Below are 15,762 nucleotides of genomic sequence, written 5' to 3'. Positions count from 1 at the left end.
ATAAAATTCTGTTATTCAGCAATAGGGGTCTGTTTTTCCTTCCTTCTTATCCCACAAAGTGTTAAAAGTTCTAGATCAGGAGCAGTTACCGGATAACAAAAGAAAGAAGTAATTTGTAGCAGGTGGCTCTAATTGTGCCTATCAAACCTGTCGCTCAGTTGTGCAGAAGAGTGGAAAATCAATTAGCAACTACAAGCTTGGGTACTGGTGAGTGACAGGAGTGCCTTAACTCAAAGGGAAATCAGTAATAGAAGAAGATGATTACCCGGGCGGCTAGTGGACACTCCTGGATCTGGAGGGACTTTCCATTGCCAAACCTTCTCAGACAAATTTTGCTGTTGAAAAATATCTGAACATGTATTGTCCCTCAAAGAGCCGTGCAGTGTAGGTTTTTATATCTTACCCTGTTGGGGTCTGAATGAATGAAGTTCAGGAGTACGAGGCCCTTCCTTCCCTCACCCTGCATGTCCCATGTTGGAGTCACTGCTTTGGATGTAGACATGTTTACAGAGCGGTGCACATGTGTGTTACCTGCCTGGACAGATGCCTCACTGGGGTGAACCTGTGGTAAGGCGGGGAGGTTGGCTGGTGGCTGAGTAGCATGCCAGCACAAGGTCACCTGGGCGGGCCTCGGAGGTCAAGGCTGGGACAAAAACAAGCTTACCTGTGCCATAGTTCTGCTTTAGAGTTGGACCCCACATTAGCATTGGCTACTGAATACAGTTAATCAAAGAAAAATTTAAAAATATTCACAGCACACTCTTATCTTTAGCTCTGGGGGAAATAAAGCAGCAGTATTTTTCTAAACACTTTCTATCATTTGTATGAAAGTCCCCAAAGGTGTTTAGAAAATGGAGCACTCGAACTCTAACAGATCTGCCTTCCCCTGGCTCACTGTGGCACTATGGGTTATCTGTAATGTCACTTCGAGTTTATCCATTTATTGTGTTATCCTACATTCTTATTTTCTTTACATATCTATTTTCTATTTCTTCAGCTGCTGGCCTGCAAGTAGCAAATAAAGACGATTACACCACAGTTTTTCTTTATTTGCTACAACCTGCCAATATGGTGCCTCTCACAAAATAGGTATTCAATAAATAATTTTCTAATAAACTCTTGACTATTGAATTTTTACAAAGTCAGATAATATATGAAAAATAGTTAACAAAGTACCAAGTATATGACAGACACTCAATAAACATTACACACACACACACACACACACACACACACACATACACACACAGAGAAAGAATAAGACATTTTAAAAAGGTCAGACAATTAGACATATTTTCTTCAGTGAAAACATCATTAATTAAAAAATAATTAATAAAAGAGCATAGTTTTTTTGGCCAGGCCCCTGAATAAAGTCCTATGTTGACTTGCAACCCAAGGTACTCTTGAAACCTTTTGAGAGGATCAACAAATGGAGGATAAAGGCTTTTTCCAGGCCTGGGAAGGAGAAATGTAGAACTAAAAACAATATTAGCTCGTCAAAGGTAGAGCTATCCTCCACAGGAAGGGTCTCCTGAGCATAAAATGTTTCACCAGGCAATTTATTTTGCCAATGAAACCATTGTCCTATTTTCTGGTATTCATGGGTATTTAAATTTTTAAAAAATCCTCACCCAAGGATACATTTTTATTTTAGAGAGAGTGGAAAGGAAGGGGGAAGGGAGGGAGAGGCAGGAGAGGGATGGAGAGAGAAACAGTTGCCTCCCATTCACACTCCAACCGAGGATCGAACCCGCAACTTAGGTATGTGTCCTGACCAGGAATTGAACTCACAACCTTTCTGGTGTACCAGACAATGCTCTAACCAACTAAGTCACCCAGCCAGTGTTCATGGGTATTTTAGAGGCAATGCCTAGGTAAAAAAAGAAGTGACTTGCTTGCAGGTGCTATAGTTTTTTCATGGAACTACTTCTGTCTTCATCAGGAAGGAGTCAGTTTCACAGCCCTCACTGTCCTCCTGATACGATAGTGACATTGAGGCCACTTCTGCCTTTGGTGCATTTATCCTCTGTGACACATCGTAGCACACTGTGAATTGCACAGAGTGTCAAAGGGCACGGTTTCTCTGTTAGCATCGAGAAGAAACCTGTGCACTGAGGCGTCTAACTCTAAACAAACAAACCTAAGACTCAATGGGCAAGCTTTTGAATATTTGAAACCTCCACAGTTTAGTTATACTTACCTTTGTTCTAAAAAAACAAAAGAACACAACATGACTCACACACATTAAATTTTTAAAAAATTAATGCTAACTAGCATATTTCTTTTCTATTACAAACACTTAGAAGATAAAATCTAAATGCAACTGAATATATTAGCAAAGCTAGATAATTGATAAATCTTTATGAAAAGTAAGTCACCCTAAATTACTCAAAAATCAATTGAGGAGTAACATCCTATGACTTAAATTTATCTCAACCAATAATTTAGTTAATTTAATACTCTATTGTATAGTACACTTAGATTTTGATCAGTTACTTATTATGGCTAGATTTTATCATTCCAAGGGCCCTCACGTCAAAGCACAGTCATGTTTCTGACAGAAAGTTTCTATTTTACCTGTTTGTAATGGTCACAAGTGCAGGAGGACAGTAATAACCACTGGCGGCGTGGTCAAAGTTTCGAAGTACTGTGTCAATTTTGTAACAGAACCCACTATGTCTCTCCCATCCCTTAAAAGAGAAAAAGGAAAATAATTTGATTTAGTTAAATAGAAAATGATCTTTTTTATATATTCATATATATATATATATTTCAGAGAGGACGGGAGAGAGAGAGAGAAACATCAATGATAAGAGAGAATCGTTGATTGGCTGCCTCCTCCATGCCCCACTGAGTCACACCCAGCTGGGCTTTTGTATATTCTAATTTACTACATACCCCACTATCTTCTCTGACCCACTCAAAACTCAAAAGTTGAACTTTGTCTTGACAGATTTGTATTCATTCTATCTGGTAATGCTATTAGCTACAGCCACTTTTAGATTTATTTAATTCTTAAAGCCTAAAAGTTTTAATTAACTTAAAAACATAAAACCTTAAAAGCAAATGAAAATAAAGGGACACTTTCTCAAGATTCTGTCTCTTACACACACACACACACACACACACACACACACACACACACACACAGAGGGAGGGAGGAAGGGAGGGAGGGAGGGAGGGAGGGAGATAAAAATATAGAGTTTCATACAAATACAAATGGTTCCTACAGGCTAGTAGAAATTAATAGTGTTGCCTTTGAAGACAGTATGCATGGGTTTGAATCCAGGCTCTACCCCCATGAGACATTATTTGATCTCTCCATGTCTTAGTTTTCTCCTCTGTAAAATGGGGGTAATCATAGTATCTATGGGGCTTTTGTGAGAATCAAAGGAGACAATGTAGGCAGAGACCTCGGAATAGAGACAGGAACTCAGTGTGAGCAAAGAGGACACATGTATCTGGATCACAGTGTATATTTTCCAACTTTCTTTCTTACTGCTATCCCATGTTATTCCACGGAGATTCACTGACATTAGGGACCGGGGAAAAGACACAGACTCATGGACAAGCTGACCTGGAACCCAATTCTGGGGCAACCTAGGATGGTCTTGGCTGGATCATCATGCATTCAAATGGAGATTGGCCAGAATATATATATTTTTGGTAAAGATTATTCCTAAGCCAATTGGTTAGCCTTCTAGAGAGAAAGCAAGCGTGCTTTGGCACTCAGACAAAAATGACAAATATGTGTTTCATGACTCAGCCCTGGGAACAATGAAGGGTGCTCTATTATTTAAAATCATATTATACAGGGGATGTACATTCATTAGTCTTCCATAACTGAATTATTTTATTTTTCCTTCAGCATTATAAAATAACATCATTTATAGCTATTTTCACCAGTTTTAAAACACACTTCATTCTGTGCCATACCAATGCTTGCCAGAATTTGATCAGCTATACAACGATTCCTGCTATATTCTCAGTCTTGCAGTGAATTAAGTAAAACTTATTTTAGAAATAAGCAATTTTAGTTCAAAACATATTGTCCAATGAGGTGGGGGTTACAGGAGTCCCACAGGATGCGCTCTGAAGTCACTCCCTTAACGTTGCTCCCCAACCTTACCTGCGTGGGTCACAACCCCGGCCAGACCCCCTCGGGGCTCACGCCAGGCAGGTTAGACGGCCTTGGTACTTTGCAAGGACAGGCAGCGGAAACCTGACATTTTGACCTTCCTGACAAAGTATTCTTTCTTCATTGGTGGTTTTTAGATCACAGGCTGCTTAGCAAAACAAAAAATCCAAGAGCCGAACAGGCTAAAAAAAATGTGGCATAGCAATAACCAGAAAAACAAAGGCTCTTTACTATAAGCCTTTGTGCACATAATGGAGTGGGAAGAATAACTGATTGTATCCATGACTATCCTTTGTTCATGAGGTGCCATTTCATTTTAAGTGAAATGATGATGATGATAATACTGAAATAATTGCTCATACTGTGCCATCCCCCAAAAAGTGACTCAGAGGGAAAAAGAAACCTTTTTCTTTGTTTTAAAATTACCAAGAGTTATTTTACAAATTAATTTTGTATGTGCAGACTGTTTAGAGAATTACATTAAAGCCATTGTCAGAAAAGAAAGGCGCCTTTTGAAACCATACCCACAGACAGATGATGCTGAAGGAAATTAATGGGAATTTTGCCCTAAAGTTGAGACCTGGGTCTGAACTCCGAATCTTTACATACTGGTGGTGCTGGCCAAGAAAGGAAGACAGGGTACAAAGTTCGAATAGAACATCACTTCTGTTCCTGCTGTGTCAGGCGCTAATTGCCCTTTCAACACAAAACATGTCGAGTTGCCTTGAAAGACACAGTGAGATAAAATTTTTTCAGTATTTCTGTTTATAGAGATTAGATCAGGGATCAGTTATCACTAATTCAGGAGTTATAATCATTAGATAAAATGTTCAGCAACATGTCAGCTATGGCATGTGTATGTTCAGTTAGAGCATGAAGAGTCATGCTTATGCACTGATTAATAAATCAAATGCAGTTTCTGGAGAGATGGATTATTGTTCAATTGGTACATAAATAACTGGATTAGAAAAGAAAATAATTCAAGCAGGATTGTATAAAAACCCAGTTTGGGAAAATTTTGATATTCATGCAATCTAAAAATCTCCAATATTTAAATCCAAATTCGTGTGTGTGTGTGTGTGTGTGTGTGTGTGTGTGAGAGAGAGAGAGAGAGAGAGAGAGAGAGAAAGAGAAGGAGGGGGAGAGAGAGAGAGGACATGAGAAGGTATATTGAGGACACTGATAGGTATATTTTTTTTGGTAACTTTCCTGCAGGATATTATATGTATTTTTAAAAATTTAAAACATAATTTTCTACCTTGTAAATTTAAACCTAAATATTAAGTGATGTTGATTAAAGTACTGAAAATGCTTTATTACTCAAAATACGAAAGTATTTTTATTATCCCGTTCCCAACTAATAAATATATTGTGAGCGTGCACTTCTCTCCCTTATTGTATCTAGTCAAATACTTCAGTTTAAGAAAAGGGAACAGGAAAACAAGCGTTTGGATGCAGAAGTTCACTTTCTGGCTCAAAGGAAGGCATTTGCTTTCACTCTGACATCCCACAGGAAGCCGATGAAACCCCCAGGAGACAGGGCATCGCGTGTACAGATGGTATAATAGTATCATTTACATTTATTTTATCTCAAAAGAAAAGTAGTCTTAGGTGGAAGAGGATGGCAGGCAAACCCTCGCAGAGCTATAAATCCTCCATGTGACTCTAGCTGATAATTGTCTGGTTAGTTAAAAGTAGCCCACACTCAGAACGAAAAAGAGGGAAAGAGGGTAGAAGGGAGGGAGGTAGGGAAGGGAAAGAGAGGGAGGAGGGAGCGAGGCAGGAGGGAGCGAGGCAGGAGGGAGAGAGAGAGAGAGAGAGAGAGAGAGAGAGAGAGAGAGAGAGAGAGAGAGAGATTCACTATAAGTCGATGGGAATAAATTTTTCTATTATGAAGGCCCGGCACCTAAATCACAAGGTTAATGGCACTTACCTCTGGACAGCCTGATTCAGCGTCGGAGAGCACGTGGCCTGCTTTCTCACAAATGTAAGAAAGCGCCTCTTCACAATGTCTAACTTTCCAGTGTCCTTCCTGAGGGGGAAAGTATTACAAGATGAATGAATGCCCCCCATTACTGATGCTGATAGGTAACACCCATATTCTGAATAAAAATATGACTAATAATAAGTGTTTCAGGATGGAGGAATGTGTTAGGATCTCCTGCTGTCATGCGAGAGGACTGCCTCTCTCTGCGTATGAGTGAGAGGCCCTGCTCTCCGCAGTGTGTCAACAGTCGCAAGGCATGCAATCCTGATCGGTGGGCAGAAGGGGACCAGCAACAAATACTCCTTGACGTGTGCCAGGCTTCATGTTGAGTGACTTTCATATATTATCTCAGTGTTCCTGTGAAGTAGGCCTCACTGTCATTTAAAAGATTAGGTTTAATACTTTGCATAAGGACCTGTAGGCAGGAAAAACTGGACCTCGGACTTAGTACCAGGTTCAGCTAGCTTTACATTAAGCAGCTCTCAATTTTTCTTTTGAAAAGATGGGTGAGAACAGTAATGCTCAACTTCTAGTGTGTTCCAGAATTATCCGGAGGGGTTACTAAAACGCAGATGACTGGACCCCCCTGAGCAGTGTCTCATTCAGTAAGTCAGGCGGGACCTGAGAATTCACATTTCTAACAAATGTTCGGGTGATGCTGGCGCTGTTGCTGTGGGGGCCAACCACGTGGATGGAGCTGTGCTCCTGCCCTAGGGAGAATGCTTACTTCCCCTCTAAGGGGGGGTATGACTGCTAATAGATTAAGACTTTATCCTCCTTTCCAAAGACTTTTTAATTTTAACCCAAAGCAGACCGATAGGCTAAAACTATACAGTGCAACTTTCAGGTGGTATCTCAGGCAGGCTGAGCGTTAGGGGAATGTGGAGTCCTTCCATGACCCTAAGAAACATCCTCGGCGGGAGGCTGACACCATCACCTGTAAGAGCAGCCTGAGCCCTCCCCCGTGGCGTCTTCAGCTACAGGAGAGCAGAAGGCACACTGTGGTTGCTTAATGACTACTGGATGGATGGACGAATGAATGAATGGTTTCCTAGGTTCTCATATTCAAATGTAGGCTTCCACCATGCTTAGGTAACTTGTTCACCACAATAATTATATTCCTATTGCGTTCTACTTCAAGGGAATAAATGTTACTTTTTATACATCTACTGTTTAAGGAGCTACTGAGCTGACAAAAAGGGGGCCACAAAAAGCACACTTACAGAGCCCTATCCTGACATACCCAGTGATATTAACCCCTACCTTTATTCTCTGAAAAATAATTTCTCTGTCCAAATGTTGGCTCTCGTTCTGTGAACATGCTAAGTGAAATGCCCATGTTTGTCAAATAAAACGGGAGAATGTCAGTAGGAAATGAAGGTCATCTCTGTTATATCAAAACTAACGAACCAACAGAGCACCGAATGTTGTAGAATAAATTGTGGTGGCTTTCAGCGGAGTCAGAGCCAGGACAAACAATGAGAGAGCCCTGTGACTCGGAGACACTGCCTCGCCGCTGTAATTGCAGCGGCACATATCTGGGGCAGCCTTACAGGCTAAAACAATCAAACACGTGCTGAGAAACTGCCCGTGTCTGATTGGCACAATTCCTTTGTCGAGCTATTTAAGGAACATGGATGAAAGTGCATTCTGGAGGAACTCGATACAGGGTGATCTGAAAGAGTGAGAATGCCCACCAAATCCCAATAACCTAAACTCAGCCAGTAAGTTCAGCAGCTAGCTGATCAAGAGAGTAACTCTATTCTAAACACATAAGAAGCCCTTCAAAGGGCTTGGGATTAAACTAATTCTGCATAATCAGATGTTTTAGATAAAAGAGAAGCTCAAGATGTTAAGGTCACTGGGTCCATTACACTCATCCAAGGAAAAGAGCAAGATTTTTCCATTGATGCACAATGTTCAGAGGTAGCACACACTGTTGAAAGCCTTTTATGTTAAGAAGATAATGGAGCTTAAAAGCCATGACTCTCCAGAGTAATCTCTCAACACCCCAGTCCTCTCTAGTCTTCATCACCCTAGACAACGGCACCACCTCCGCCAAGATGATGATGGCTCAGGCTATAAGCTTACCTCTCCCGCACCCCCACATCTCATTTAACAGTCATTCCTGCCTTCGGGATCCTTGGATCTGTCTGCTGTCTCCACATTCACTACACTAACTCAACCACTGAGGAGCCTCCAAACTGCTTTCTCTGCTACCACTTCATCCCACCCCAATCTGTTCTCTATGTAGCAGCCACAGTGACTGTTAAAAATGTAAATTAGATCTTGCCCTCCATTTCCTTGAAGCTTGAGAGTGGTTCCTATCCTGGATCCATAACCCGCACATTTTGGCATTCCTCTTGCCCAATCTCCTGCCACCCCCTCACCCTTCACACCTTTTCGCCACACTGGCCTTTCGGGTTATCAAACGTGGCAAGCCTTGGCCTGCCTTTGGCTTGTGCACGAACCACCCTGCCTGGAATGTTCTTCTCCCTGCTCTTCAGGAGGGTTTTTGTTGTTGTTCTTTAAGTCCCAGCTTACATGTCACGTCTTCAGAGTCCCTTCCCTGGCAATTCCATCTGAAGTAGCTGCCCCAACCATCATGTCCCCCGTTTCCTCAGAGCCATCATGACAACTGTCATCACCCTGTTTTCCCTGTGGGTACATGGTTCCTGGCCAGCAGGGAAGCTCCACGAGGAGCAGGGACTGTGCCGTTCTGGGTCTCTGCCACAGCCCAAGACCCGGGGCAGGCGGCCCTCCATACAAGTCCAGCAAAGGGAGCATTGAACAAACAAATAAACTTACAGATTTCTCAGCTGAGACACATAACTGGCTTCTATTTGGAAAAATTTGGGGCTCAAGTGTATGCCAATTAGTAAAGGTGACTGAAGAGCCATTAGACCATTCAAAGGAAACTGGAGTTTTATTGCTGCTCAAACCAATCCATGTTTCGGATGCATTTTCTGTAAGAGACAAATATAAACTACTTACAGGAATCTTGTTATATGCAAAGGAGATAATGCACTGGGACTATTACCAAAATCACTTTGCAAGTGATTTCTTCATGTGATGAAACCTGTTTAAGTCTTGGTAAAAATACCCGCTTAAACCTTTTCCCCTGCACTGTGCTAGCTGATCTGCTTGATACCGGCCTTAGACGTGAGGCAGAGTGGGAGGTACAGCCAACGCCAGGACAATGCTTAAAAACAAGTCAGACTGCGGGGACTCTAGATCCTGCTGGGACTCTAGATCCTGCTGCTGGAAAGAAAGTAGATCTGGAAAGTTTGTTTTTGTTTCTGCCTAGAAAAAGGAAAAACATGAAGGTCTATTGGATTAGGAAAAGGGCACACACAAAATAACTTTTAATGGTAGTCTAGCTTTATGATACATTTTTTTTCTCTTTTTTTTTTTTTTGCCATGGGAAAAAGGAGCAGAAACTCTTAAAAGCACGAAAATGGAAGCAATGGGGTTGCCTGAGACATAAATAAAACTAGACAGCCCAGGTAGGGTGAAAAGACCCCACGTGGCTGAGAGATATGCCCAAGTGCCACTATTGATATGGAGGCAGCCACAGGATTCTTTAAACACCAATGGGAAAGATGAGGAGAAATGGCAGAGACAGATTTTGTTTTCATCCTAAATTAAAATCTAACTTGAAAAGTTCCTCAGAATAGAGTCTGGAGATTTTTTTTTTTTCCATATAAAACATTTACTCTAAGTCAGTGATTTTAATATTTTCTGTCAGAATTCTATATTAAAAACATGACGTAGATAGAGGCAGATCCCCTTCGATGAACTAAAGCTGGGTGGAAGCCTAGAAACTTGGAACTCCCAAACATGTCACAAAGCTTGAAAAGCACCACACGAAATAAATTATCTATTTTCACTGGCTAAAGTTGTTTAAATCCCATTGTTTTTATAAGCAATTCCTTTTAGTGCTTAGATTATATGACCACAGCACATTACTGCTATCCAGTGGCCATAGAGCTAAATTACAGGTTTAGGGTTTTTTATTAGAAGTTTCAAGAAATAATATTTGCTCCTTTAAATATATAAATATATATATATATATATATATATATATATATATATATATATATGAATATCTAATATATCTGGCATATGTGACATATTACAAAGTTTCTGAGCATGTATTTTGTAAAAATCCAATGAATTTGCACTTCTGGGTATTATTTAGAAACTTCAGATATATGTGCCACAAATAAGCACTTTTAAATAGCTTAATTTAGAAGTTACTATATTATATCTCATACCTCTTAAATCAAAGACATTTGGCACTCACCATCTCCAAGGAGGGTTACAAGAAACTCCACCTCTGTTAACGAAGCTATGTCTATCAATGCACTGTTATCGGACTGGCAAGAATGCAAAGCCTCATTCCAGGTCTTTCCTTCTTTCTGAAGTTTATAGCAATTCTGATTGTGGGGATTCCAGCCGGGCTCACAGTGGGTAGCATAGTATTTCCAAGCATCTTTTTCTTTTTAAAACAACAACAACATAAACAAAAACAATTTCATTTCCCACATTTAAAAAACATTCCTCATTGCTCTTGATATAAATATTGTTTTTTAATATAAGAATAAATGTAAGTGATGACATCAGAATATGATTAAAATTTTGAGAAACAGAAAAATGAAACAATAACATAAATGATAGGATCCCAGGTTTTCAGAACTGAGAAGGACCCAATCTATGGTGCTTCATTTTCCAGATGCGCTTTCTAAGGCACAAAGAGGTAAGGAGACTTGGCAAAGGTCATAGAGCCAAAGCTGAGAGTCAGGACTAGGCATAAAATTTACCAGTTATAGCTCTCCATTTTTAAGAAATATTTTCACACTGAAAAAGGGCTGTTATGAACCATAATTTAAATTATATTTTATATACAGTATGTGGGTGGGGATAGATATTTATCCTGGGCTTAAAAGAGTCAGAAATTCTGGCCAAATCCTCTAGAGCAGAGATGACAAGTAGCTTTCATCTCGAGGGTCAGTCTGAGTGCCCGTGGCATCCCTCTGGATTCTTAAGAATGCTGGGTTAGAAGTAAAGGAAAATGGTGTCATGATGCTTTGAGATTGCAGGGGAAGGCAGGGGTGTGCATGGCAAGTTTGGACTCTTTTCTTCCAGGAGCTTGCCCCCAACCTGGTGATAGCATCTTTATTTTATTAACCACAACTGAATGCCTCCCTTAAGCACTATTTTAATTAGTTGCAATTCCACTGCAGTATGGGAAACGACATTCTTTTAAAATTGCTTTTAGGGCCCTAGCTGAATTGGCTCAGTGGATAGAGCGTCCACCTGAATTGAACCAGGACCCTGTGGACGGAAGGGTCCTGGTTCGATTCAGGTCAAGGACACATATCTCATTTGCAGGCTCCTCCCCAGCCGGCCCTGGTGGGGCATGTGCGGGAGGCAACCAATCGATGTTTCTCTCACATCGATATTTCTCTCTGTCTTTCCCTCTCTCTTCCACTCTCTCTAAAAAAATCAATGGAAAAATATCCTTGGGTGAGGATTGAAAAAAAAAAAGAAAAGAAAAAAGTATTTTCAGGGCTCTGATAGCAATTAGCACCACAGCTGAAGAATGTAGAACATTTAGGTATCATCTACCAAGTGGTTTTCAACTTAAAAAACACACAAAAAACACTCTTTTAAAAATGGGACCTTAAGCTTCACTCGAAAGGTAAGATAAAAAGATAAAACAGGAGCTTCTCCAGAGAACTCTTATCATATATACATAACCCATGGACACAGGCAACAGTGTGGTGAAGGTCTGGGGCAGGAATGCAGGGGGCGGGCTAGCAGGGGTCAATGGGAAACAAAAGGGGACATATGTAATACTTTCAACAATAAATATTTTTTAAAAACTAAAACAAACAAACAAAACAAAACCAGGAGCTTCTCCGATTGAAGTAAAGGTAGACTCAAGCAAAGAACCTGGGGATCCTGGAATGCAGTTTGAAAATGGTGGAACGGATCATCAAAAGGACTTGTTGAACTTGAAGCGACAGTTACTAATCCAAACAAATTTAGCTTAACTGCCCCCATTTCTGGTCTCTGGCCTCAGTTAGTAGATCAGGGGAGTAGATAAAACAAGGGAAAAAAGGGCAGTAGGAGGGAGTGCAAGAAGTCATAAGAACGAATAAAGAAGAAAGAAATAGAGAAAGGAAAATGGTAGGAAGAGAAGGAGGGTATGAGCAATTTCAGCACATTATTGAAACAATGCAAAATATCTTTACATAAAACAAAGGCACAATACTTCTTCTATCCTGCTCCCATAGTCTACAATATCCTGAGACTTAGCTATGTAAAGAAAATTTAGAAAGTTAAAGCCTGGTTGTAAGGAATAATATTTTAAAATGATAATTCAGCTTATTATTTTAAATCTAGAGTTGTTTCTGATTATTCTGGTAATGATTCTTTTAACAATGGTTAGGTTTTATCTCTGCTTTTTAAGTTAAGACATTAATTCCCACAGAAACTAAAAAGAAGTAATAGACCTTAAACAGACAGAAATAATTGGATGTCCAGGTACTAGATTGTAATTAGGTAGTATTCAAGTTACACCTAAAAGTTTTGTATGTTATTTCAGAAGGAGGATGTCTTACTATTTAGAGATATAGCGTATGATAGAAAATCAATGAAGCAAAGAATTTTCTAAAACTGTTTTCTAATTTACATTTAATTTCTAGGGCAACTATCAATAAAACTCAAAATTAGAAGAGAAAAGGAAGCATTTTTTTTTTCAAATCCAGAATGATTAAGAATGCAAATTTTTTAAAAAGAGAGGAGGAAAACGCTTAGGTTTTCAAATGCTTAGGTTACTCTGCTTTAGTTTTAAGTAAAAACCTAAATGCATGTGTTAAATTCATGGTGCCTTTAGAACAAGCATGTCAAATTCAAAGGCTAACACGGGCCAAATAAACAAGGCTTAAGTTTTTATGAGGGCCACAAAATAAAACAAAAGCTTAAATTTTCATAGAAACATAGGTTTATTTCGATTGAGACATGCTGAATACAAAGGGCTGAAATAAATGAGTAATCGTTAACATAAAACAATAGAACATTTTAATAAAAATTAATATTTTTTCTTGAACATTAACTTACCAGACACTGAATAACTGCATAAATTAATAAGGGTAATGCAAATAAACCTATTTTTCTTGTTCTCCGAAAGCGAAATATTTCCTGTTGCGGACACCAAACAAGTCAGTCCAAGACTAATGACACGGCAATCGGCTGCTAAAATATTTGCTGCTAGTATTAGTGGAGAGAAATGGTGCGCCTGCGTGTAAGGCGCGTAAGGGAAATGAATGCAACACGATTATAGTATTCAGTCATTAGCGAACGTTGTAGTTCGTTATTAATAATTATGTACAACAGGATATTGTAAAAATTAAGTTACAAAATTTTTGTTAAAACATTTCTTACATACTGTTATATTGGCTGGGCCGCAAAAATATTTGTTGTGGGTCGCATGTGACTCGAGGGCTGCGAGTTTGACGTGCTTGCTTTAGAATAACAAATATTATCTTGTTATACATTTTTATTCCTACAAATACAAAACTAGCCTTAGCTAAGTTTAAATTATGAGTTATTAGCAAAAATGGAGGACTTTGACTATATTGAAAGGACAAGTAAGCAACTCATAAGAGGAACTCAAAATGAAAACACTTACCCACTACTTCCTGATCAGAGTGATTTAAGTATTTTTTACAGACGTAAGGTAAGGTGGCCTCACAGTCCCGAACTCTCCAGGCATTTGGCATAAATGGATTAAATGTCCCACAGCGATATTCAACAAATGGCTCAAAACTTATTTCTGAAAATACAGTGTTTGTGTATTTCATGTTAGAAGCAAAAGCAGTTAGTTTAATCTGTATTGAAATGTAGCCTTAGCATCCAGGAGACATCCCTTCTCTTTGACATATACGGTAAATCCTTTAAGACCTTATATTTGTGATTTTGCAGTTGAAGTCCAGACATGACAATGAAATGATTTTCCAAAGTTGGCAATAGTGGATTTTATTGTGTTAAAGCAGAGAAATGTTTTGCTCTTTGTGGCTATTTTTAAAACAGCTGACTAGAATCTTGGCTCTGACCCAGATCTTCTTGCAACCTTGGCTAAATACACAGCTTACCTTTTTGGCCTCCATTTTCTTGTCTGGAAAAGCCTTACAGGAATTAAGTCAGGCTTAACATTTTTGTAAGCCACTTTCAAAAGAATTTTTACATTTCATATGGGGGTAAGTGCTAAGTGATATTTTCAAATAATCTACTTAAAATATTTAAATATTAGTTATTTTTATCTTCGAGTTAATTTTGAATACTCTCCATGCAATTGTTTTAACAGCACATATACCAGGTATATGTGGGAAATACTGCTGTTTCAGGCTGCGGGATGATGCCACCTATTGAAGGTAAATAAAATGCCGTGGGTACCTGGGTTCCAGTTCAGATGGCTGAGCGGGGTTCTGTCGGACCACTGCCAGCCAGCATGTTCATCCAGCTGGTTCAGACCCATCCACACCTCCACTGCTTCACCCCTTAAGTGCTCTGAAATGAAGAGAAATTAGTTTTAAGAAGATCAATGTTACGTTTCTTTCTTGTTTTTCTATTCCTGGAGCACAGAGTCATAAATTAACACCAGTCAATGACAGAAAGGGTTTAAGTGCTACTAACCCCACTCTGGTGCTTCAGAGTAAAGAAGCCAGCCTTGTCCAGCTGGCGTGGCTCAGTGATTGAGCATCGACCCAAGAACCAGGAGGTCACAGTTCGATTCCCAGTCAGGGCACTAGAGTTGCAGACTAGATCCCCAGTAGGGGGCATGCAGGAGGCAGCCAATCAATGACTCTCTCTCATCATTGATGTGTCTCTCTCTCTCTCCCTCTCCCTTCCTCTCTGAAATCAATAAAAATATTAAAAAAAAAAGAAGAAGAAGAAGAAGCCAGCCTCTCCTTGTCTTGAGAAACAATCAGTATCCTGGAGGCTCACTGAGAAGTGTGTAAGCATCTAGAGATGCTGCCTCTCAGTGGTTGTCAATCCATCCGAGTGCATGGTGACGACTTTGAGACCATTTCATTTGTGTGCACTCAGGGTTACAGAGGGTGATGGGGAAGTATCCAGGGCCACACCCAGAAAGTCTTTCTTTGCTCCCCACATGTGACTGGAGACTTCAGCTTGGAGACTCAGGACTCCAGCTGAGGAGTCTAGATCCAAGTGACCAGAGGACCCAGAGGGATCCGTAGCAGGTTGGAACGCAAGGGCCATGCATGAAGCGAACGATTATTCAACTTGGGGTGAGAAGTGTTTCGGTCAGGCTGGCTCTGTGGCCCCTACTCCTTCCTAACCACTGCACCACAGCCCCTCAGGTTTTAAGTCGACGCCATTTTGGTTATAAATGCTATGTATAAACATGTGCATTGACACATGTTTTGATCTTCAAATCAAAATTGAAGAATTAATGGAAATCTTTCTTGTTTTTTTTCCCTTTTTGTGCACTTGAATTTAAAAAAAATTATTCTAGAATAAACATGTACTACTTGTACTATAAAATATGGTGGTTGGGGAGACAGTGTGAGAAACATTTAGTGAAAGTGACTAATTTTGTGACACT

At 39.8% G+C, this 15,762-nt stretch overlaps 1 protein-coding gene across 1 annotated transcript in view; it reads right to left on the bottom strand.

The window, feature by feature from the left end:
• Positions 1 to 15,762, bottom strand: part of PLA2R1 (phospholipase A2 receptor 1) — a 108,460-nt gene that overhangs the window by 60,318 nt on the left and 32,380 nt on the right. The window contains 6 exon segments of the mRNA XM_079781872.1: positions 2,578 to 2,690; positions 6,072 to 6,170; positions 8,934 to 9,091; positions 10,432 to 10,626; positions 13,825 to 13,968; positions 14,589 to 14,702. Of these exon segments, the coding sequence (XP_079637998.1) occupies positions 2,578 to 2,690; positions 6,072 to 6,170; positions 8,934 to 9,091; positions 10,432 to 10,626; positions 13,825 to 13,968; positions 14,589 to 14,702 (823 nt within the window).

This window comes from Cnephaeus nilssonii (assembly GCF_951640355.1).
Source record: "Cnephaeus nilssonii genome assembly, chromosome: 10".
NCBI classification, from domain to species: Eukaryota; Metazoa; Chordata; class Mammalia; order Chiroptera; family Vespertilionidae; genus Cnephaeus; species Cnephaeus nilssonii.
Note: the sequence above shows the minus strand (reverse complement) of the source record. Positions and strands in the feature narration are given on the sequence as shown.